General features: G+C 38.4%; 1 protein-coding gene across 2 annotated transcripts in view; it reads right to left on the bottom strand.

The window, feature by feature from the left end:
* Positions 1-10068, bottom strand: part of pax7a (paired box 7a) — a 74327-nt gene extending 64259 nt beyond the window's left edge. The window contains exons 1-4 of one of the 2 annotated variants that reach the window (XM_089009707.1): positions 9579-10068; positions 7790-8025; positions 6425-6569; positions 6105-6233 (exon numbers count right to left, since the gene is read on the bottom strand). In XM_089009707.1, the coding sequence (XP_088865833.1) occupies positions 6105-6233; positions 6425-6569; positions 7790-8025; positions 9579-9663 (595 nt within the window). In that variant the 5' untranslated portion in view covers positions 9664-10068. The remainder of the gene's footprint in view (positions 1-6104; positions 6234-6424; positions 6570-7789; positions 8026-9578) is intronic. The other variant, XM_089009709.1, reaches the window with a different exon arrangement.
* Positions 10069-22983: the final 12915 nt, after the last annotated feature.

The following is a 22983-nucleotide window of genomic DNA, read 5'->3' as shown; positions in this document are numbered from 1 at the left end:
AAATACAATGCAGAACATACTGGCTAATATAGCGCTTAAACAACAACTGAAGCTACTCCGTGGGGAGTGTACCAATTAAATTTTGGTCAATAAAACGATGCTCTTAACTCATTCGCTGCAAGATGATGTGCAAAAATGTGTCCACTCCAGTGCCAAGGTTTTTGTCATTGTCACTCGAATTTCAGTACCCAGAGAATATTGAGTTTTAGGACTACATAAACATTCAGTACAACGTTAGAAATATTAGATTGACTTCTTTCATTAGAAAAAAAGAGTTCTCTTCTTTTCCTTTCGGCTTTTCCCTTCAAGGGTTCGCCACAGCAAATCAGTGTCCTCCATCTTGAGAGGTTTGATCCGCATGTTTGTTCAATTTGTGAATGGCAGTAAATGAGTTCAACATGATAGTCTGGTGACATCACAGAAACGTGTTTTGTTGCGCTCTTTGGGAGCAAGAAGTGTTAACCTTCAAGTGCTTGCCGACAATACGAAATCACAAGCCACTTCCCCTACCCCGTCGACGAGGGGAGAAATTGAATCCCTTTAAGTTATTAAGCAGGAAAGGATTATAAAAGGCTCTTTATAGAAATGAGCTAGAAATCCCCATGTCTTCCTCTGTGTACACTTTTTAAATTTCCCACAAGAAGCCAGGGAGGGAAGATTGGCTCTTTGCATGCAAAGAAACCACAAGAGATTGAAGGGGGGGACCTTTTTCTTCTTCTTCTTCTTCTTCTAGTCGTCGTCCCACATGGTAAGCGTGCCACTTTAATTAATAGACAGCCTTGAGAGGTATCACTGTCAGCCGGGATAATGGCAGTAGAGTGTTTGTGCCCCCATGAATATTTGTGATGCAATCAAAGTCAAATGGCAGCGCAGAAGGAATCTAAGCCTGCTCCCCCTTTTTATTTATTTTTTTTGATTTATATTTCCGTCGATGCTTAAGCCGCTGGTGCTGAACTGACACTCCGGGTACGGTGAGCCTGAACCCCCCCTGCCCCCCCCCCCCCCCCCCCCCCACACACACACACACACACACTTCCTTTCTCACGAGTGCTCCTTTCATTTTTATGCTTTACTGGACCCAAGATACTGACACTTTTTTTCCAAAATACTGTTTTAATAAATAGATGTCACTGCAAATGTGTAGCTGTCACCCCAAATTAAAGTACCATTCATTGAAAGCAATGACAAAACCTGTTCTCCAGGCACTATATTCAGATTTATTTACCAAAAATATGGTGCAGCGTCCCCCAAAAAATGTCTTTTTTTTTTTTTTCATAACCATTTGTGAAATTGTTGTCATCTGTTGTCACAAATCACACGGCGGGCCACACTAAATGCACTTGTTGGCCTCATTTTGGCACACATGCCCTATGTTGAACTCTGATGTATGACATTATTCAAATGAACCAAAATACAGTCAAAGTACCCTTCCGCAGAATAATCACATTGGAACAGCAACCATATAATTTAAAACAGATTCTTATATTACAGACAGTGTATTGTCGGTGTTCAAATACCTGACATGTTTCGGCGTCTACTTCCGCCTTCGTCAGAGTGTCCGACAATACACTGTCTGTAAAATAAGAATCTGTTTTAAATTAGATATCAAGTACACAGGATGAACTTAATACAAGCAACCATATAAGATGAAATAAGAAATATACTGAGCAAACTACTTGTTTTTATTTTAGTTTGTGTACTGGTGAATGTAGGCTTGATTACCGTTGTCATAGAGATATTCAGAATCGTATCGAATCGTATTGTGTAAATTACTTATAGGATTATTATTATTATTATTATTATTATTATTATTATTATTATTGTTGTTATTATTATTTTTATCATATTATTATATGTATTCATATTACTATTATTATTATTATTATTATTATATTGGCATATTATTGTTGTTACTATTATTATTATATTATTACTATTCGTAGTAGTGGTATAGTAGTCTTATTATTAGTATTATTATTAGTATTATTGTCCATATTGTTGTTGCTGCTGCTGCTTTTATGATTATTGAGATTATTCGGGGTCCGGTGTCACCACATGGTGCAATGTAAATTCCAGTGCGAAGTGACTTGAGTGTGTGCGCAGGGGCCAGGGGAGGTTAATCCGAGTTTAATGCACTGAAGCACAGCGCGGGGTCGACGCTATGATGGGTATGTTATCTCTGCCCACCATTTGGGTGCTCTCCCCTCTCCGTTCCCAGCCAAGCCAAATAGCTCGCGAGGATAAAGTTGTGCTCCTTCTCTCTGTCTCTCTCTTCTTTCGTTTCTCTTTCTCTCCTTCCTTCGCGCCCGAGGAAAGAAAACGTTATTAATAGCTAAATAACTCGCCCATACTTTCACTGAATCTCTCTCACACTATGTTCCAGATGGATTTGTTTGAAGTACGCTCCAATACCCCCAACCACCAAAACCCCTGGATGTGCCCATTCCCCTCCACCACACACACACAAACACACGCGCACAAACACACACACGTCACCCTTCACTCATTAGAAATACAGCCGATGTTGTGACGTTAACAAAAAGGAAGCTAGCTCCACGCACACGTTCATTTGTGCGTAAAAGGCCAACCCGCGATCAAATAATACTTAGTTTGTGCCACCCCCCCCCCCCCCCCCCAATTAAATTTCAACCATGCTGGTGTGCTCCCCAGCCCACCCTTCGCACCTTTCTGTCACTTCCCCTCCCTCAAACTGGGAAATAATCCCACCTGGCATCTGTTTAATTAGATTGAGGACCTCTGCTAATCCCTGCGATTTGCTAGAGTGTCCATCGCCTGTCGTCGCGTGCATCACTTGCGCGTAATGGCAGATGTGCATCATGCAAAAATAATTATAACAGTAATAACAATGATGATAAAAACGACTTTCTGCTTCACGGCATTGTAATATTATGCTTTCTTTCCACGTACCATTTTTTTTACAAAATCATCTCTATGATATAAACATACTGCCCTATACAAAAATTACTATGATGGCCATGGCAAAATAATCAATTCATTTAATTATAAGTATTACATATTTCATCATTGAATATGGGGAAAACATGTAATTGAGAGTTTCGATAGGTGTTTATAAATTAAATGTATTATTATTATTATTATTATTATTATTATTATTATTAGTAGTAGTAGTAGTATTATTAGTTAGTAGTAGTAGTAGTAGTGTTATTCGTATAATTTTTAATAATAATAATGTACATTTATTATGGAATAACATTATACATTCATATATATTAACACTACTATTACTAATTATTATTATTATTATTATTATTATTATTATTATTATTATTATTATTATTATAACAATAACGTCACTCTTATTTATAGTCTACTAGTATCGTTTTTATTTTTGTTGTAGACCCCCAATCAATATAAAAAAAATAAACAAACATTGCTAGCAGTTATTTGCTGCATGAAGTCACGTGTCAGATTTGTGGTCTCAATAGATTACTAAGGATGTTTATCAGTGCCATAAATAGACCCAATATATTCGAGTACACATTTGTTTTCGTATTTTAACCTAATAAAGACAATATATGGATTATATTTTTCAATCATTATACACAGTATGTCTTTTTTAGGGTGTAAATTAAGGCTATTTTCTATTGATGTAGTCACTGCTGTGCAATAAAGACAACTACCTGTACAATATAAATGACATCACAAACATTTGGTGATTTTTTTTTTTTTGCATTAAAACACAAATGAAACTAAAATTGCAGCTCATTTTGAGGAATTAAACAGGCCTGTGCTTTGTCTTTGTGTTTTTCGAGTATTGTGACATTGTCCACCTGTATCGTAAATCGTGCTTGTTTCCTGCTTAGTGTTATGATCATTTCGTGATTTATATTTTCTAGCGATTCATGCATAACAATAACATTTGGGCTTGCAAATAGCCCCGGAAAACATATTTTGCATAGCCCCAGCTTCCCACCCTCTGATCTGTCATTAAAAGAGAATGACACGACGATAATGTGGTTAACAATTTCAGCCGCCATTTTTAATGAACACGAGATTACAGTTTTGGGGATAAATCCGTGATGTAACCCCTGAAACACGCACAACAAACAACTGGATAAATAAATAAAACCAATTTAAAATCTTGAGACGACCCCCTCTCTCCTCAAAAAACAAAATAGTGAGAGCGAGAAGTGGATAGAGGGGAAAAACGAGTCTGCGTAAATGTTTTGCGCCCAGGGCGAACCATGCACGATGTGAGCTCGGCTCTGAGATGAAAGTGAAAAGAAATAAAAGGCTGCGTTTAATCTGCTTGAAAGCCCCCTCTCCGCTCATAGAGAGGGGGGGGGCGGCTACAGCGCGCAGCTCTTCGCCGTGCGCCGCCGGAGTGAGCGGCTGATTGGGGATAAATACATTTGTGAGCGTGCCTGCCAGCGATTACAGCCGGTGTGAACACGTCGTCACCTATTCAGTCGAGCCTCGTCTAACGCTGCTTCCCGCTAATAAGTATTAACATTAGGATTCTTATTAAAAAGACATCTCCTCGGCTTTTTATAGCCACCTCATTCTCTCGCAAGGGGATGCGCAAACCAGCAGGCGTTGAGAACTGAAAATACGCCTGGTCAAGCGTGCATGTGGACATTTGGAGTAGAATGTGGCCTGGTGGAGCGCGGGAAGGTCTGGGGTGGGGTTAGAGGGGGTCGGCGGGAAATAGCGAGCACTTTTCTCCCCATCAAATGAATCCACCCCATGGGTCTAATATATAAAATTACAAAAATGTTGCTTTTTGGAAAAGGAAAAAATAACAATGGAAAGGTGGGGGAGGGGGCGGGGGTTTAGGGTCATCTCCAAGTTGAAGGGGAGGGGATAGGGTGTAGTTGCATGGCCTTTGTTGTTATTCGCAGATATTGAAATCCAGCCGTGAAAGGTTCCAGGTACGCAATTTAGGTTTGCGTAATTACGCACGAGTGAAACCGATTGAATAGGCAGACTATGGAATAATAATCTGCATTAAAGATTTTTACAAATAAATTGAGGTTATTTTATATCGTTATTGAGTATTCTAGTTGTAGTTTTTTTCTTACACTTTAAAAAAAAATAATGATATCTGTTTTTATAATAGGGAATACATTTTAATGTAATTTATCTGCTTTGGTATCAAATCCAATTTTCAGACGTTCACTAAATTACGCACGAGTAACTAGAAAAAAAAACGCAACAAATCTTTAAAAATTAAAATACATATCAGAATATTTTTATCCAGCACATTTTATTTCAATGAATAACATTCCAAAATATAATAATGATTTCTCCTTTTGACCGGAAAGAACATAGAAACACAAAAAATGTGCCAATTATATTATTTATATTTAAAATAAGTGCCATTACATTACTTTTGTCCACAGATTGGCTTGTTTTGCAGTGCAAAAAATAAAAATATCAGTCAGGCTATCAAGCATTTCCAGATCATGTTTATCAAGCATTACGGAGCATTTTTGATGGAAATTCAATTATGCAATTGTTGTTCTAAATCAATGTTATTTAGTTAACTTTGTTAAAAAGCATATACATTTACACGTGTAAATTTGTGAAATGTGATCCTTGTTTTTCAATTTAAGTGGACTTCCTCTATAAATGTATCCTAAGTGCATTTTACTGCGAATGTAACGAGGAGGGGGGGGGACAAGCAGCTATATTATCAATGGAATATTTTTTTATGAACTATAAACGAGCAACTAAGCGTCCATTCAAAAGTAACAAGTGGGAAAATGTGACCTTGGGTCAGCAGCCATTTGGAGAGGAGGGGGGTGTTTCTTTGAAAGGGAATGGGCGGGGGCCAAGGAGGGTCAAAGCAACACACCGCGATAAATGGCTGACCGTGGAATGAATGAGGGCGCAATTGGCCAACACAAATGAATTTCCTGCCGCTAAATACCTTCCGTGCCAAGGCCCTCATAAATAATGGAGTCAAAGGAATCAAGTCCCACGAGGGCGCCTCGGAGGAAGTGCATTTGGACGAATTTTGGGGGCAAATTTTCCCCTTTTCCGAGTCAGGAGGAGGCTGACAAGACATGCAAGTGGTGGATAGAGAAGCCATTAAGGGACCCATAAGATTGCTAACTTACATTTATCACCGAGGATGCCATCGATGCTATGCTTTGTTTTCTTTTCTCCGTCTTCATCCTTCTTATCACAGTCATCCTCGTCATCTTTTTTGCCAAATCGGGCTCTCAAAACGCGGCTGATGGAGCTCACTAATGGCAACAAGAAGGTAAATGGGTGATTAGCCCCGTTTTTTTTTAACCCACAACATCACTAGATCATATTTTGCAGCTCTATTTTTTCTCCTCTTTTTTTCTTTTCAAGAATCAGTTATGACGACAAGCGATGCTGCACTTGTAGGCTCCTATGATAAGGTTATTAAAAAAGAAGAATTGCAGCTTACCAGATGAAGCCTCACCTGAAGGAACTGTGCTTCTGTCGCACACCCCGTCCTTCAGCAGCTTATCCCGGATCTCCCAGCTGAACATGCCCGGGTTCTCTCGCTTGTACTCCTCGATCCTCTTCTCGACGTCGGGAGTGGCCACCTGCTGCAAGTTGCATGGGCACAAATGGGGGCATGGGGGGTGGGAAGCAATTTAATTGGAGACATTTCATGGTGGGATATGGATTCATACACTGTAAAAAATAATTATTTGTGTGTCTGTGTGTGAGGGGGAGGGCTAAGAAAAGTAATTTATCCAGCTATACAATTTTAAAATATAAATGATTGACATTTACGGCAACAATGAGACTCAGCACAACGAAAACAAGATGTTTGACCCTAATAAATTTGTACAGCTATTTGTTTATTCATGTATTATTTATGTATGTATTTATTATGTATTATATGTATTTGTTTATTTACGTTTTAAATCTGTTTTATTTGTTTTATTTCTTTATTTTTTGCTTATAGAATATATATAGTATATATATAGTATTCTTTGTTAAAAATGTGGGAAAGTATTTTCCCATTAAAAACCACATTTAGTTGTATGGCCCAACTTCCATTTTTACCTCGAAATTAAAAATTCAAATTTGAGTTAAACATTAAAGTAATGCACAATGACATATTTTTGTTCATGGAAATGAAAATATGCACAGATATCGTTCATTACAATAAAGGGAAATATGCACATATGCCTACAGAACACATTTTTTTGCTTTGATTCTTAAATTACAATGCAAGACAATATATATTGATTGATATAGCGCTTTAACAAATTGTGTGGGTGTATATACAGTATTATTTACACTGATGACTGAATCCAGTAACAACTATTATATATGAGTTTGCAATATATATATTGAACAGTGTATTGTTCAATACAAAAAAAATAGCGCATAAAGTAATCAAAACGTTTATTTTCTTTATTCAATATATATATTGATAACACAGTGTCATATTTAATTGTAGACGTGCACGTATCCCGTTGTGCAAATGTACCCAACGTTATGGCCAATGACTATACGATAGTACACGAATAGCAAAAACTAAAAATAAAAAGCCAAAGAACGTTGTAATAAGGATGTAATAAGATTCATCATGAATGTGACTATTTGTTCTTGTAGGTCTCAACAGACCAATTACACAAGCAAATGAATTAACAGATGCGTGAAAAATATTACAAAACGAACAGTGGTTTTTTAGGGTTGATCCCCAGTATTAATTACACCTCTATGGATGATCGATTGTGACGTCACTAGTTGCTAAGGTGTTAGCGATATTGTAGCAAGTGTACTTAATATAGCGTCCACTGAATGCACTCACCCTGGGCTTGCTGCCCCCGATGGCCCCCGGGCGGATGGAGCCGGTCTCCTGGTAGCGGCACAAAATTTTGGACACGCAGCCGTGCGAGACGCGCAGTTGTCGCGAGATGACACACGGCCGGATGCCATGATGGGCCATCTCCACGATCTTGTGGCGGATGTGGTTGGGTAGGGGTCTCCCGTTGATGAACACGCCGCCCAACTGGTTGACCCGACCCTGGCCCAGTGGGGTGGAAACTGTGGGGGAAATAACATACTCTTGAATAATAATAATAATAATAATAATAATAATAATAATAATAATAATAATAAATAAAAAACGAAACAGCACAACAACAGCGAATAATAACATCTCGCTTGTTTCATCCCAAATGTTAATTTTAGGCACAGATTCGGCGTGTCACGCTACACGCATGCACCCGAGCCCCACGCCACGCACTTGCCACGAGTGGAGAGCCAGAGAAGCGGATGACACTTTGCCACCTTGATTATTCCTAGTCATGCTATCCAAATATTGATGTGATCCTCCAACGTTTCTTATTTGCCATTTGCGGCAGCGAGCCCCTCTCGAGTAAAATCCACGAGCAACTTGCAAAGCCAGACGCCCGCCGTGGAAATGTGTGTGTGTGTGTGTGTGTGTGTGTGTGTGTGTGTGTGTGTGTGTGTGTGTGTGTGTGTGTGTGTGTGTGTGTGTGTGTGTGTGTGTGTGTGTGTGTGTGTGTGTGTGCGCGCGCGTGCGCGTGTGTTTTCCTTCGCCACTTGAGCACGAACGCTGCCCTAATGGGAAAACCATTGCCACAAATGCATGCAAATATAAAAAAAGTGGTCTTCACATGAATCCTCCTCATGGTCTCCAAATTAACAATTAGATTGCCTCTTTTGTGGCGATAACGTCTTTCTTTTAATGTTATTAAAACCGACACTTATTATGATTGGTGCTTACGAGTCTTCGACACGTAATGGCTTCGACACAAAAAAATGGCCATTAGTGGTCGTTTCAAATGCGAGTATTTGGAAAACATGAATATTATCGAACATAATCGTTATGGTTTCATAAATAATTTAAGATTTAAGATAGAAAAAATATATAGGACGAGTGAACATTGTTTATTTGAAATTGTAATCCATATATTATTTCGATAATTCTATTATATAATAATAATTATGATTAATAAATATACTTATAATAATCATTCACGTGCCACTGACCGAAAAATATTCATTTGTGATTCCTCACATTAAAGTGTCATTGACAGTTTTGAAAGGTGCTTAAAAATAAAATAAATTCTTCGTATTCAGTTATTATTAGTTTATTATTGACGTGAATAACAGACGAAATAACATTCCAAATAGATTTGTATTGTGATTGTATTTTGTTTTAGTATTTTGCGAATAATAATGTAAATAGTTGAGATTTTACGTCTGTGTAGGCTGTATTTTGTTATATATTTTTGGGTGAAACATACAGTGTTAATTTATCAAAACCGGGATTAAAAAAGTTTTATGGCCTTTATTGATATGTCATAAATGGTCAAATATTCAATAGAATTAATTTATTTTTGAAAGGGTTGGTTTTAAAAAACAAACGTGTTGCAATCAAGCACGTGACCTTGATAGACAGGCGTAAAATGTTCTAAACATACCGAAATATGTAAATAGTCTTTTTTTTAATGTCCAGTTTACTTTCTTTCTTGTTTTAATTTACAGTACAGTATTCATAACTGCAAACGTGTGAGTTTCACGTCAATTTGTCAAACCCGCCTGAAAGAAAAATCTCCATGTCCGCTCACCTTCCAGGGGAAAACCGGTCCGAGGGTAGTTCTGACCCGGCGTGGGACGCATCATCCGAGGCACTGTTCCGGGTAAAGTAGCCATCCTGCAGCTACTCGCTCAGCAGCACACACACACACACACACACACACACACACACACTCACACTTACACACACTCACAAAAAAATAAACAAACAAACAAAAAGGCCTGGAAGCTGCTCTCACAAAGTCCAAAATGTCTTAAAGGGGTGTAGGAGAATGGGCTAAAAAAAATATTCAAAATGAAAAACTATGCAGCAAAATTCCAATGCCAGATGGGGTTCGCACGAAGTTCACATAAGATGAGAGTGGGGTGAGGGCGGTCAGTAATTCAAAAGGGGAGAAAAAGCCAAATAAATAGACACAATAATTATCGCGAGGCTTGAATGAAGATGGTGGGAGTTTGTAAAAAAAACAGGCCCTCCTGTCCTGTTGGTGCATTTGGCGTGAATGTAAGGTCTGCTGGTTGCGTGGAAGTAGTTGAAGTGGGCAACTTTGGTGCACACGTCGTGGGAGGAGGCAGACGAGTGTTCCCATAGGCTGCCGAGGCCTTCTTCTTTTTTTTGTACTCAAAGCCAGTGGGCTCAGCCTGGAGAGCCGCCGACCAATCACACACACTGGACTTTTTTTATGCGCCCACTGCCACCATGCACGACCACCACCATCATCATCATCATCATCATCATCATCATCATCATCATCATCATCATCTTCATCCCCATCACATTAGAGCCTTCATGCACACAAGAAAACACTGCACATTGGTAATATTATTTGGAAGTATAATTCACTATTTTCCAGTGCCATTTAACTCATTCACTGCCACATGTGCAAAAAAAATGTGTCCACTCTATTGCCAGGGTTTTTGTCATTGTCACTTGAATTCTAGGACCCATAGAATATTGAATTTTAAGACGACATAAACATTCAATGCAGTGTAAGAAACCTTAGACTTTCTTCTTTTATCGATTAAAAAAGAGATAATTCCCAAATTATATGGGTCTGGAGTTGTATGAGCTTGAAATGGGGGCAGTTGTCCAAAATACAATGCAATACATACATATTGGTTTATATAGTGCTTTAACAACAGCTGAAGCGGGAACAAAGCGCTAACATGAAAAAAAGGAAATTCTGCCCCCTTGTGGAAAAGAAAAAACATTGTCAGAGGCCATGGCCAGTGCTTTATCGGCACCCAAGCATGAAAAAAACAAAATCCGATCAAATTTGGAAATGGGCTCTACTTCATATTTTCAATTCCCGAAAAAAATCATGAATTGCAGTGAATGAGGTAAAATGGGCAATTTTGCTTAAAAATCCATTATTCACATAAAGTCTTAATATGTTTAAGATATTTAAATGTAGTTAAATAATTCACACACGATCATTACCAGGTACACCTAATTAATGGGGCACACACACACACACACACACACACACACACACACACACACACACACACACACACACACACACACACACACACACACACACACACACACACACACACACACACACACACACACACTGTTTATGAGGCAATTGCCGTGCACAGGCACTCCTGGTGGAGGGCAAATTTCCACAAAACATTTTTCGCCATCGACAATTAGGGGAGTGTGCTGGGGGTGAAATGGCAATTTCACATATGCAGATGTAGCGTAAGCCGAGGTGGGGAGGATGCAAGAGACACCCGTCCTGACCCTCCAGACGGCGTTGCCCAAAGAGAGAAGGGTGGTGGGGGGTTCAGGGGCATCAATCATGTGACAACCATACAACAGAGCTGTCATGGCGAGTTAATGTTGGTTTTACAAGCAATCAACAGATACATGCGGCCTACTTTTTGTTTTGAAGCTTCATGCAATGAATAAGATAAAAAGAAACTACAGTAAAGTCTCGTTATATCGATATTCAAGGGAGTCCGAAAAAATATCGATATAACCGGGACTATCGATATATCCAACCCTGTTTGCATGTAATTTTCTCCGTGCGTGCATAGAAATAGTATCGATATAACCGGGACTATCGATATATCCGATATCGATATAATGAGACTTTACTGTACTTTTTGTATTATAGTACTGGATGTACGATAACGGAATGTAAAGGCAGGCGGGGTAAAGTTGCTTTCAATATACTGAAAAGTAATGTATTGTCCGGTGTATAAGGCACACCCAAAAGCCTTGATTTTTTTTCAAAAGATGACCCTGTGCCATATACGCCGGTGCGCCTTATATGTGAAGTAATATTTAGCCACAACAGGTCTGGCAACTACTGTCAGCAGCCACGACTCAATTTTCTCCTGTAGAAGTTGTGCGTAACTACAGCCTCTACTGTGTAGCGTCTTATACTGTGGTATATTTGGAAAACCTTGATATATATCTATATATATATCAAGGTTATTTATTTATATATATCAATCATATTATATATATTATATTTGGATTTTTTTTTCATTCACATTATATAAGGCGCACCTCCATTTTTCATGTAGGTGTGACTTCTACTCCGGTGTGCATTATATATGGAAAAAGTTTGGAAATACACCATTCATTGAGTGTGTGCTGTATAAACGGGTGCGATTTATACACCAAAAAATACGGTATTTGTCACAAATCATGTATGTTTGTTCATCTTTCCGTGATAGCTACCATCAAGACTTATGTAACATTCTTCAACTAGATAGCAGAATGTATTGATTAATTTTTTGTTCCATTAAAACAGACTCAGATCTTACATACATTTTTTGATTATGTAATTTGGCATTAAATAATGCCCAAAACACACACATTTATTTAGGGTATTTTTATTGACAGGTACAGTTAGAAAGGGGCATTTGAACCGTTGTGGGTGTGAAGAAAGTCAACTTGCTTCCTCTCATTTTCTTTGAAATCAGCACACCACATAAGCTCAATCTTTGACTTTGTGAAGAATAGACAGCATGCAAAGTAGGTTGATTATGGAACCACAGGCAGCCCACCGCAGGCAGCCCACCGCAGTTTGCCAGGGCGATCAGAGAGAAACGCTGTCAATGTGTAGTTGGAGACCACCTTCCAATGCCTGTTTATGTCTTTTTATGCCGCCCCCCCACCCAAAGAGCTGTGTCATCTTTTATCTAGGTTACTATATCATTCTAAATTCCTTTGAAGAAAAAAAAAAAACAGAAAAGAAAAAGCCGTAAATGCTAATATATGATAATTAACATTTGCTTGGTCATATTTCTCCAGGCCTTGAAGGGCAGATTTTAGATAATTAAGTGTCCAAATTGAGAATTTGTGAGTGTTTTTATTCCAACTCTTGATTGGAAACAGTCAACAAAGTTGGACAGTGTGTTCACATAATAAACAAATAAATAAATACATACATAAATACATAAATAATAATAATAATAATAATAATAATAATAATAATAATAATAATAGCTCATTCACTGCCAGACGTGGAAAAATATGTCCACTCCCGTGCCAGGGTTTTTGTCATTGTCACTTGAATTCCAAGACCCACAGAATATTGAGTTTAAGAACAACATAAACATTCCAAATCTTAGACTCTCTTCTTTGTTGGAAAAAAAAAGAGTTAATTCCTGAATTATATGGGTTTAGAGTTTTCTGAGCTTGAAATGAGGGCGGCTGTCCAAAATACAATGCAATACATATTGGTTTATATAGCACTTTAACAACAGCTGAAGCTGGAACAAAGCGCTAATATGGGGAAAAAAATGACATTCTGCCCCCTTGTGGAGAAAATAAACATTACCAGAGGCCATGGCCAGGGTTTTATCGGCACCCAAGCATGAAAAAAACAAAACCAGAACAAATTCGCAAATGGCGCTCTACGTCATATTTTCAATACTCGAATAAATTCGTGAATGACAGTCAATAATAATAATAATAATAATAATAATAATAATAATAATAATAATAATAATAATAATAATAATAATAATAATAATGACTTTACAAAGCTGAGCGCTTGAATATAAGGCGAAGTAGATGGGAAACAGCACTCTTATACATTTCACAGCTTGATAAGCAACGGTCCTTTCAAGCTTATCAATTCTTCAAACATTCCTCCGGTTTGGATCGTCTTATAGTGGAATTGTGTCCACTAGCGGGAGACTGAGTTTTTTCCCCCTTATTTCCGCTCTTTTTCATCTTCCTCCCTCTTGAGCTCACAAACACTCTGCAATCTTATCTCCATCTTCAAACGTTTGCGTCTTCTTATTTGCGTCACAGCAAATTAGCAAAGTTTCTTTTCATGCTTGTAGGTGTCATGTTTTATCTTTGTATTGTTCAGTACAAAGCAAAATTGAAGAAAAGGGACGCCATGAAAAGATGTTGCATCTCCTTGTGCGCTTGAGAGCAGACAGATAAAAAGGGCGGCGAGATTGTTTCCGTTTCTTCGCTGTCACACCAATGGAGGTAACCGCTGTTAACATGAAAATGTAAAAACTATATGTTGTATTGACCATGACGTCTGGCATATTACTGTGTGAGCTTCAACTCAGCATGGATGAATGGAGTTCATTTCCGTGCTTCTTGCACTTCTGTGTGTAAGTCAGTGCAATCAATGTGTTGAAAACAATAATTGCCTTTTATATCACAATCACAATATACATTGATAAAGAATACCGCCATAGATTGAAAGTTGTTAAGGTCTATTTTATACTCCCTGTGGACACAAAGGCAGACACGCTAAGTGCTATCACGCCAAATCAGAAATAGTTTGTTGCAATAACATTGTTAACTCATTCACTGCCAGACGTGCAAAAATATGTCCAGTCCAGTGCCAGGGTTTTTGTCATTGTCCCTAGAATTCCAGAACCCACAGAATATTGAATTTTAGGACTACATAAACATTCCATACAGCGTTAGAAACCTGAGAAATCAGAAAAAAAAGAATTAATTCCTAAATTATATGGGTCTGGGGTTATATGATTTTGAAATGAGGGCGGCTTATATATCACTTTGACAACAGCTGAAGCTGGAACAGAGCGCTAACATGGAAATGATCCCCCCCTGTGGAAAGGACAAAAAACATTGCCAGAGGCCACGGCCTACGCTTTATCGGCACCCAAGCACGAAAGAACCATTTCGGGAATGGCGCTCTGTCATATTTTCAACTCACGAATAAATTCGTGAATGGCAGTGACTGAGTTAATATAATTTTGATGGTGCTACTGTAGCACAAGAAAACTTTCCTCCTGATCCCCTCAGTAAAAACAAAATTGATGCCTGAGATTTTGTGACGCTATTAATGTTGCATTCTGAATTTTACGCCCAAAATGTTGGTGTGCTTCCAAAAGGGCCAAACTTCACATGGTTTACTTAAAAGTTTGAGTTTCCACTTTATCTAATCAATAGTCGTCCTCAAGGGGTAAATTCCATTCATATGAAAGTGATAAATAGACCTCCACATAAACCAAGAGAAATGGAGATCTGCTTAAAATATCAACATGTAGCATTCCTCTATTGAGAATGCTAACCGTGATAAATTGACACTCTTAAACCAGGACATTATAATAAAAATGCATGTTTTTTTGGCGGTCTTCCACGAACAAGAGCTCTACCAAACCATGCAATTCAAACGGCTAGATATATATATATATATATATATATATATATATATATATATATATATATATATATATATATATATATATATATATATATATATATATATATATATATATATATATATATATATATATGCAGATTCTTGTCAACTTGTTGAAACATCTTCACATCTGCTTGGAATTATCAATCATTTCCTTGTTGGAAATATGTGATTATGACAAAGGAGACATGTCACTGTGTTGTAATCTAATGAAGGAGACATGATGGGAGCCATGCAGGTGACTCGAGGGGCCTCATGAGGAAATGTTATTTGAGGTCGGTTGCGCTCAAAGCTGAGTGAAGTCGCCCCTTGCCAACTTGAACGCCGTCTCAGACACTCCAGTTTTATTGCATAGCTGTGACAACAATACATCTAATAGCTGCAGCAATCTCTGTTGATTAGACTGAAGCACCAGTAACAACAGCGGCTAATATTGGATCTAACAGGAAAAAAAGTCCTCAAAAAGCTATATTACGCATACCTGTCAACCGGCCATATTTTGCCGTATTCTGTACGATTTGTGCCCTTTTTTAGATGCATAAAAGAACGTTTGTAAGGGAAACACAAACATTGTTAAATATAATTTTGAGATATTTTCCTTTCAGTTTTCGTCATTAAATATTAGCTGTAATGTTAATTGTAACAAATATTGCTACTTGTCAAAAGCGAAGCTGACCACCGAGAAAACAAGTTTGTAGGAAAAGTCTCCAGAAGAAACAATTTTATTTTGAAATCAGTTAAATTAAAAAAAAGTACAGTGTTTTCTTTCGCCGTAAAATCATTCATATATTTTTTATAAACATCACACATGGTAAAAACACAAATTCAAATTATTTTTTTGCTGCGGACAAATTCAATGTGCCGACAGCAAAAAAGCCGCAATGCTCTACAACAAACAACATACTGTACTTGATTGTTGCTAGAAATATGTTGTAACTTGTTAAAAGTATTCATGTTTACATGTGAAATTTTGTGAATAAAATTGCACAATCACATATTCCACACCCGTATGTTTTTTTTTTCTCAGTATGTAAGGAAAAATTGAGCTATTAGTAAGGTCCACAGTGTCTTGCAGGTTGACAGGTATGCAAATAACATGCAATAAATAGCTTCAGGTATGTTGGTTGTCATCGTGGATAGCACGGTGGCACAATTAGCTCACAGTTGGGCTCTAATCAGTGGTGGGCCATCAGGGTCTGGAAAGCCTTCTCTGCTGGCCTAAAAATATCTGAATCACAAACTAATGTGAATTATAGTTTGTCCATGAATTTTTATTAAATAATTTTAAAATGTGTTTCAGCCTCATTTCATTACTTTTCCCCTGTTGCGCTGCTTCCAGACGTGTATTTTCGTATTTAAGCATTTAGCCAATCACATTTCAGCCATCATTTGTCACCAGAGTCAAAAATCTACTTCAAATAATACCTAATCAGCATTTTTGTCGATATGTATGGGTTCTATTCGCTGGATGGGTGCAGTTGGGTTGCGCCGTGATCTAAAGCCGGACATGTCACACATCCAGTCGCTGTTCATCACATGTGTCGGTGTCCTCACGAGCAGGCCATGTGCGCCACTCGCTGGCGTGAGATGGAGGATAATGGGAGCGAATCAAGGTTGATCTGCACTGCGAGGCGCCTAGAATACAACATGCTCCGACAAAACCATGCTCGGAGCTGCAAATCACTTCCTGCCAATGTGAGAATTTGTCTCATAAGAAGGCTGGAAAGAACTAGGAGCTAACAAGCGGAAAATAGAAGGCACATGACAAAAGCACAGATGACGATGGGCTGTTTTCGCTACATATTAGCCACAACGCCTTTTTATTCCTCTAAAACCAACGATATATTATAAAATCTGTTCATCTGTGTCAGCATTTTGGACATCCCAATAGAAGCGCTCACCTGTTCTCTTTCTTAAGTGGAAAAAAAAACAACAACAATGCGGCCTTTCTTTCAAATGCATTTATATAAGCATGGTCATGAGATTCAAGTTGGATTCGTAGTCTGATCTTGTGTCTTTGATGATTCGCCTCACGAATATTTAAAATGGCAACAAATGAGTCATGGACGCCGACAATGACCCATGCATAAGAGAGCTTCTGCCTCTGTCCTCAAATGGGCCTAAGGAGTCGGTCACGCAACCAACTAGAAGTAGCAGCTGTACAATGAACTAAATAAACAGCGCCGACGGAAAGGTAAACCATGCTCTTGGATCATGGGGTTTTAATAATTTTTGATTTTCATTCATTGTAATTTTGGTTATCTTTTTTTTCTAATTCAGGTGAATCAAGTGCTCCAGAGAAAGGCAACATCTAAAAAAATGCCCTCAAGTACCAGGGTTGGACACTCCAGTTCTACGCAGCCTGTGTTTTAATTTCAAATACCGAAACGAACATTGCTATGCACATAAAACATCTTCGTGTTCTCTCAAAACTTTAAAACTTCGAAGGAAGTTGACACATTGTAACTGATAACAGAGACACGCTGTAAGATTCTATCAAATAATTAAACATATTCTATTTGTCACGATCTGGTTGGCGACCACCGGGTGGCGCTGTCGGCCCCGCCGGCACCTGCACAGGTGTTGGCCGTTCTAATCCGTGGCAGACTGTCACGTTCTGGTTGGCGACCAACGGATAGGGCTAAGGCCCCGCCCTCAGTTGCACAGGTGTTGGTCGTCCTCATCAGTGGGAGTTAAAAGGACTCCCAGCACGACCATTCGGGGTCGGGTCATTCCATTGTACTGTGTATGTGTTTGCTTCACCCTGTCAGGTTTGTTTCATCTTGGCAGATTTTTACTCGTGGTTTTCTTTGATACTTTGTACTTTTCTATTCGGATGACTTTGATGTTCTAGATTTTGTTCCTGCTGACTTTATTTTAATACACTTTGTCAAATACGACCTGCTGCTACTTCCTGCCTCCACAACCATCACCACCTCGCAAACCATGACACTATTATACATGTCACAGTACGTTACACCTGTGGCGGGCTGTCAGGAACTGCAAGGCCTTCTCTACTAGCCTAAAAATATCTGAATCACAGATGTATGTTAATGATACTTTGTCCATGAATTTTTATTAAATAATTCAAAGTTGTCTTTCAGCTTCCTTTCATTGCTTTTCCCCTGTTATGTTGATTCCAGATGTGTTTCGTATTTAAGCATTTAACCAATCACATTTCAGCCATCGTTTGTGACCACGGTCAGAAATCTACCTGGACGCCTTCACAATCTTTTCTGCGGGACCTGGAGTATAAGAGTCAATATCGATGAAACTGTTGCCTCAAAATGACACGGAATAAAGTCTTAAATCGATTGCAAACATGTATGCTTTCCTCTTCAGAACTATTTGAATCATATTCATAACTGGATGAGTAACAAGAAAGCAAATCTGAAGCCATTGTTTTGATTCTCGAGCAAGGCAAGACGTCTTGGCGTGACACCACGAACAAGGGGGCGGGACATTCTGAAACTGGCCAATTCCGGTTTCTATTTTTTCTAGTTTAAGCACACTTTAAGTCATTTTTACTGGTGTTTTGCATTTGAGTAAAATATCATACTGCGTGTTTTGGGTATTTTAGATGCTATAAAACGTTTTTCTGATGTCAGTTGTCCTTTAACTCCCATTGAAAACAGTTTCAAGTAAAACAACAGGATTAGCAAAGAGCCTCCTGACTTGGTTACAATTTAAGACAGTAAAATGTGTGACGAACTACGTTGAAAGAGCGGTCTTCATTAATGAGGCCCAGGAAGTAGACATTGCAAAGACAATAAATAGATTCTTACAGAAACTATGTCAAACGACGCCTTGAATGGCTTACTCGTGACCACATGCTATAACACATACAATTCCAGCAACATCATGTAAGAAATTGACCGAAACAAACATCTTCTGTGAGATGATGAGAAGATGTAATAATGCATGGCTCAGATTGTATATTTGTCGGTTGTTGAACTTCGCACCCGGTCCAATTCAGTCACTCCTTTTTTATCATGTCAATTTCTACATGAGAAGCAAGGCGACCTCTGAGAACTTTTAGTATCGTGATTTTGTATTTTTTTCTCAGAATATTGGTCATTGATCCTCGAAATTCAAAAATCCCATCTGATTCTAATTTGGTAAACTATAATTTCACTCTGTAAGAAGCCGTGTTAAACCACTCCACTCTATTAAAAAACATCCATTGCCTGAACGTCAACACTGCGCAAATAAATAAATAAATCTGAACCACATCATTCAGCGTATTTTTAAAGCACAAAATTATATTTTCAAGCTTTTCGTCAGGCCTGATTCCACCCGAATCAATGATGGAAGTTATAGACCATTAAAAATGTGCGTTTGTGAACGTTGTGAGGAATTGTCAATATTAATGCTAATACAACTTTGCAATTTGCATGTTAGACTGCAAATGTAAAGAAAAACACGTTGCTGAGTTTCATTGGGGGGTGCTGGCAACGTTTTGTTACAGCAACTGGTGTAACAATCCATTTTACGCGTCTGTTTGTGTGTGTGTGTGTGTGTGTGTGTGTGCGTGTGTGTGTGTGTGTGTGTGTGTGTGTGTGTGTGTGTGTGTGTGTGTGTGTGTGTGTGTGTGTGTGTGTGTGTGTGTGTGTGTGTGTGTGTGTGTGTGTGTGTGTGTGTGTGTGTGTGTGCGCGTGTGCGCTCATGTGTATATGAGTGTTGTTTGTCATGTGACAGGCCAAAAATGTTTGGGTATCACGCTCTGATGTGCATGTCAAATCCCCTTGTGCTATCACACAAGCTAGCTGTTTACCGCTTGGCTAGCATAGGCCGACCAGAACACCGCTGGGATGGAAGTCGCAACCTACCACAGACCGACTTTGCTACTCTTACTGATAAAGTGAGTTTCAATTCCACCTATGTATGGCAAAGTTGATAATTGCGTTGTAAGTTGCAAGTGGGAAGCTACGTAGCATGCTAAGCGATTCAACTCAAATCAAGGCTTTCAAATCTGAGTGAGAGAGTCAAATCAGGCAGGCTTGGGTTTCAGTATCAAACAAGGGTTTCCAGAAAGGATTACAGATTTAAGCTTTAGTTGATGTTTCAAATAATGGTTCAGGTTTGAAGTTAGTGTTTTTACACAGTATTACTGTTTCAAGTTGTGGTTGAGGTTTCAAAGCTTTCAAGAAAAAGTTAAAGCTAGGATTAGAAGTTTATTCTGAGAGTAGAATTCTTCCTTCGTCTTTCTTCATTGGACATCTGAACTGTTCACTTAAATAGCAACAAAGTGATAAGCAATTGTGGAAACAATGTACTAGATCTGCCTTAATGTCATGTCTTTCAATTCAATAGTCAAAAAAATCACAATTACTACGACTGAGTTTTACTGAACAAACTGGGATGTAAAACATTATCTTGTAAACTCAGGCTATTGTCAATTTATTTAAAATGAACAACATCGTATCGTACATGCCCACAAAGTTAATTTTTGGTGACAACTATTGTATGTCTTTATTTATTTTCCAGTGATTGCTTTAAATGTTGCTAAATATAATACAAACAATAAAAAGATGGGCTGTGTCCAAATATGCTTACCATTCATTAATAGTGTACTGTTAAAGGGTCACGCCATTTTGTAGGGGTGTCTTTGTGTCCAGAAGGAAAAAAAGTATTGTTCACTCAAAATTACTCACAATGCACTTGTAAAAATAGGAGGCATCGGTGGTCATTCACAGTGGCAGGCCGTGAATTTCATCGCTAGGCCTTCAGTAGTGCTAAATCTGAATCAATCCAGACTGAAAAAATGTGGTGTGATTTATTACAAGTCCACTCAAGGGTAGCATTAGCCAGGAAATAACTGACCGACCATTCATAATGATGTCCATTTTTTTCTTGAAAAGTCCGTCTTGAAAATGGCTTTAAAAGTACATCCCCAACAAAACCCATTTCTTCTCCTCCTTCAGCCACTGTGGGTTGACAAAACTTCTATAAAAAATCAACGCAATATATTATACAGCTTATATAGCTGGCTAGTGATACAGTGTGCTAGCTCCGGCCGGTATGGTCTTGACACTAGCGGCCTGTAATTGGCCAATCATAGTTTGAGAAAACGCTGACCAACGCCTCCAAGAAGGCCTTGGTACCCCTTTTGGGTTGCCAACTCAAATTCTGATTGGTTAGAGCAACAGTTTGATCGACACATTTGATATGACAAGGCCTGCAGAACTGATTGTGAAGACGTCCAGGCGGATTTCTGACCCTGGTAACAAATGATGGCTCAAATGTGATTGGTTAAACATTTAAATACTAAAACACACGTCTGGAAGCAGCACAAGAGGGGAAAAGTAATGAAAAGAAACTGAAAGACAATTTTGAATTATTTTATAAGAATTTATGGATAAAAAGTAATTAACATCAGTCTGTGATTCAGATATTTTTAGGCTAGCAGAGAAGGCTTTGCAGGGCTGGACGATCCACCACTTGTCACTCAAAAGGTAAATATAGACCACAATGCACGACGAGCATAAAAAAGAAATATCGCGCGGAAATATCACACTGTGGTTATTTTTTTCATTTACCAGTTAGCTAACATTAAAAATGTACTGACGGAAAATGGTGCCCCCTCCATCATTTCACATCTCTACAGTTACAACTAAATAAGTGGAAAAGGCACCAATATGGTCAAATGAGCTACCTACTTTATGGCCCACCAGATTTTTTGCCGCTTTGTTTTATCGACTGAAGCGAGGGAGCACATGCTTTTTCATTCCCACGAAACCAGTACATTTTTGCTTTAATCCCGCGACCGCAAGATTACACATTATTTTAGCGCGGGGAAAAAGAGAAGTCTCGTTGTTAATGAAGATAAAAGTAATGCATCCATTTTGCATGCTATTACAATTAGTTTCACTACAACCATCTGAAAGATGCTTCCAGAAAAGAGAGATCACTTGACCACTCCTCGCCTGTGAGCAAATCCCATCTTTCCATTAGGTGCTCCCTGCAAGCAGAACATCTATGAAGCACTCAAAATGAACACAGATAAAAATGTAAAAAAAAGCAGAGGGCATCACAATGAGATCACAGAAGATGAGTCACTCAGCGCTTGTGATTGAAAAGAGACATTGTCTTTTGTAAGTAATTTCATGTAAATGTTATTTTATTTATGCAGTTAAAATTGGAATTGGAAATTTCATAATTTGAAAAAAAATATCTTGCAAAGCTTTCTTTAACCCCCGGGCCTTGTCAAAGACAAGGCCCGGGGGCCAAATCTGGCCCGCCACATCATTTTATTCGGCCCGCGAAGGCAAATCAAACTTGTGAAATTCCATGATGCTTGCTAAAGTCCGAACCAAAATCTCAAATTGTGCCATGAAAACCACAACAGTCTATATTTTTCACTTCAGATTTTAAAAGCAGTTCTTCATTAATTTGTTGTGCGTTCTGTATGTGGAGGGGATGAAACATTCGAATGGCTTACCAAAAAATCATAATGACCCCCCGCGAGGAAACCGTAACTACAATGGGGCCAGTGGCAAAAAATGACTTTGACACCCTAGCTTTAACCCAAATAGAATGTTTTAACGTTAACCCAAATGGAATGTTTTTTTTTTATTTAGTAGTGAACACATATGCCCCAGAACGTTGATTCACAAATGTTCATAATACAAAATGAACAAGTTTATTAAATAAACCCCCACGCCCCCTCCAAAAAAAGGAGATCCAAGCTTTCATGACAAAAATACCCCCCCCCCCTTTTCAGATTACAAAAAAATGATGTCAAGTCAAAACAAACTTCAAGAAAAAGCGCTTC

The sequence above is a fragment of the Hippocampus bargibanti genome, linkage group LG12 (genome assembly GCF_051943395.1).
Source record: "Hippocampus bargibanti isolate YZ-2025 linkage group LG12, ASM5194339v1, whole genome shotgun sequence".
NCBI lineage: Eukaryota > Metazoa > Chordata > Actinopteri > Syngnathiformes > Syngnathidae > Hippocampus > Hippocampus bargibanti.
Note: the sequence above shows the minus strand (reverse complement) of the source record. Positions and strands in the feature narration are given on the sequence as shown.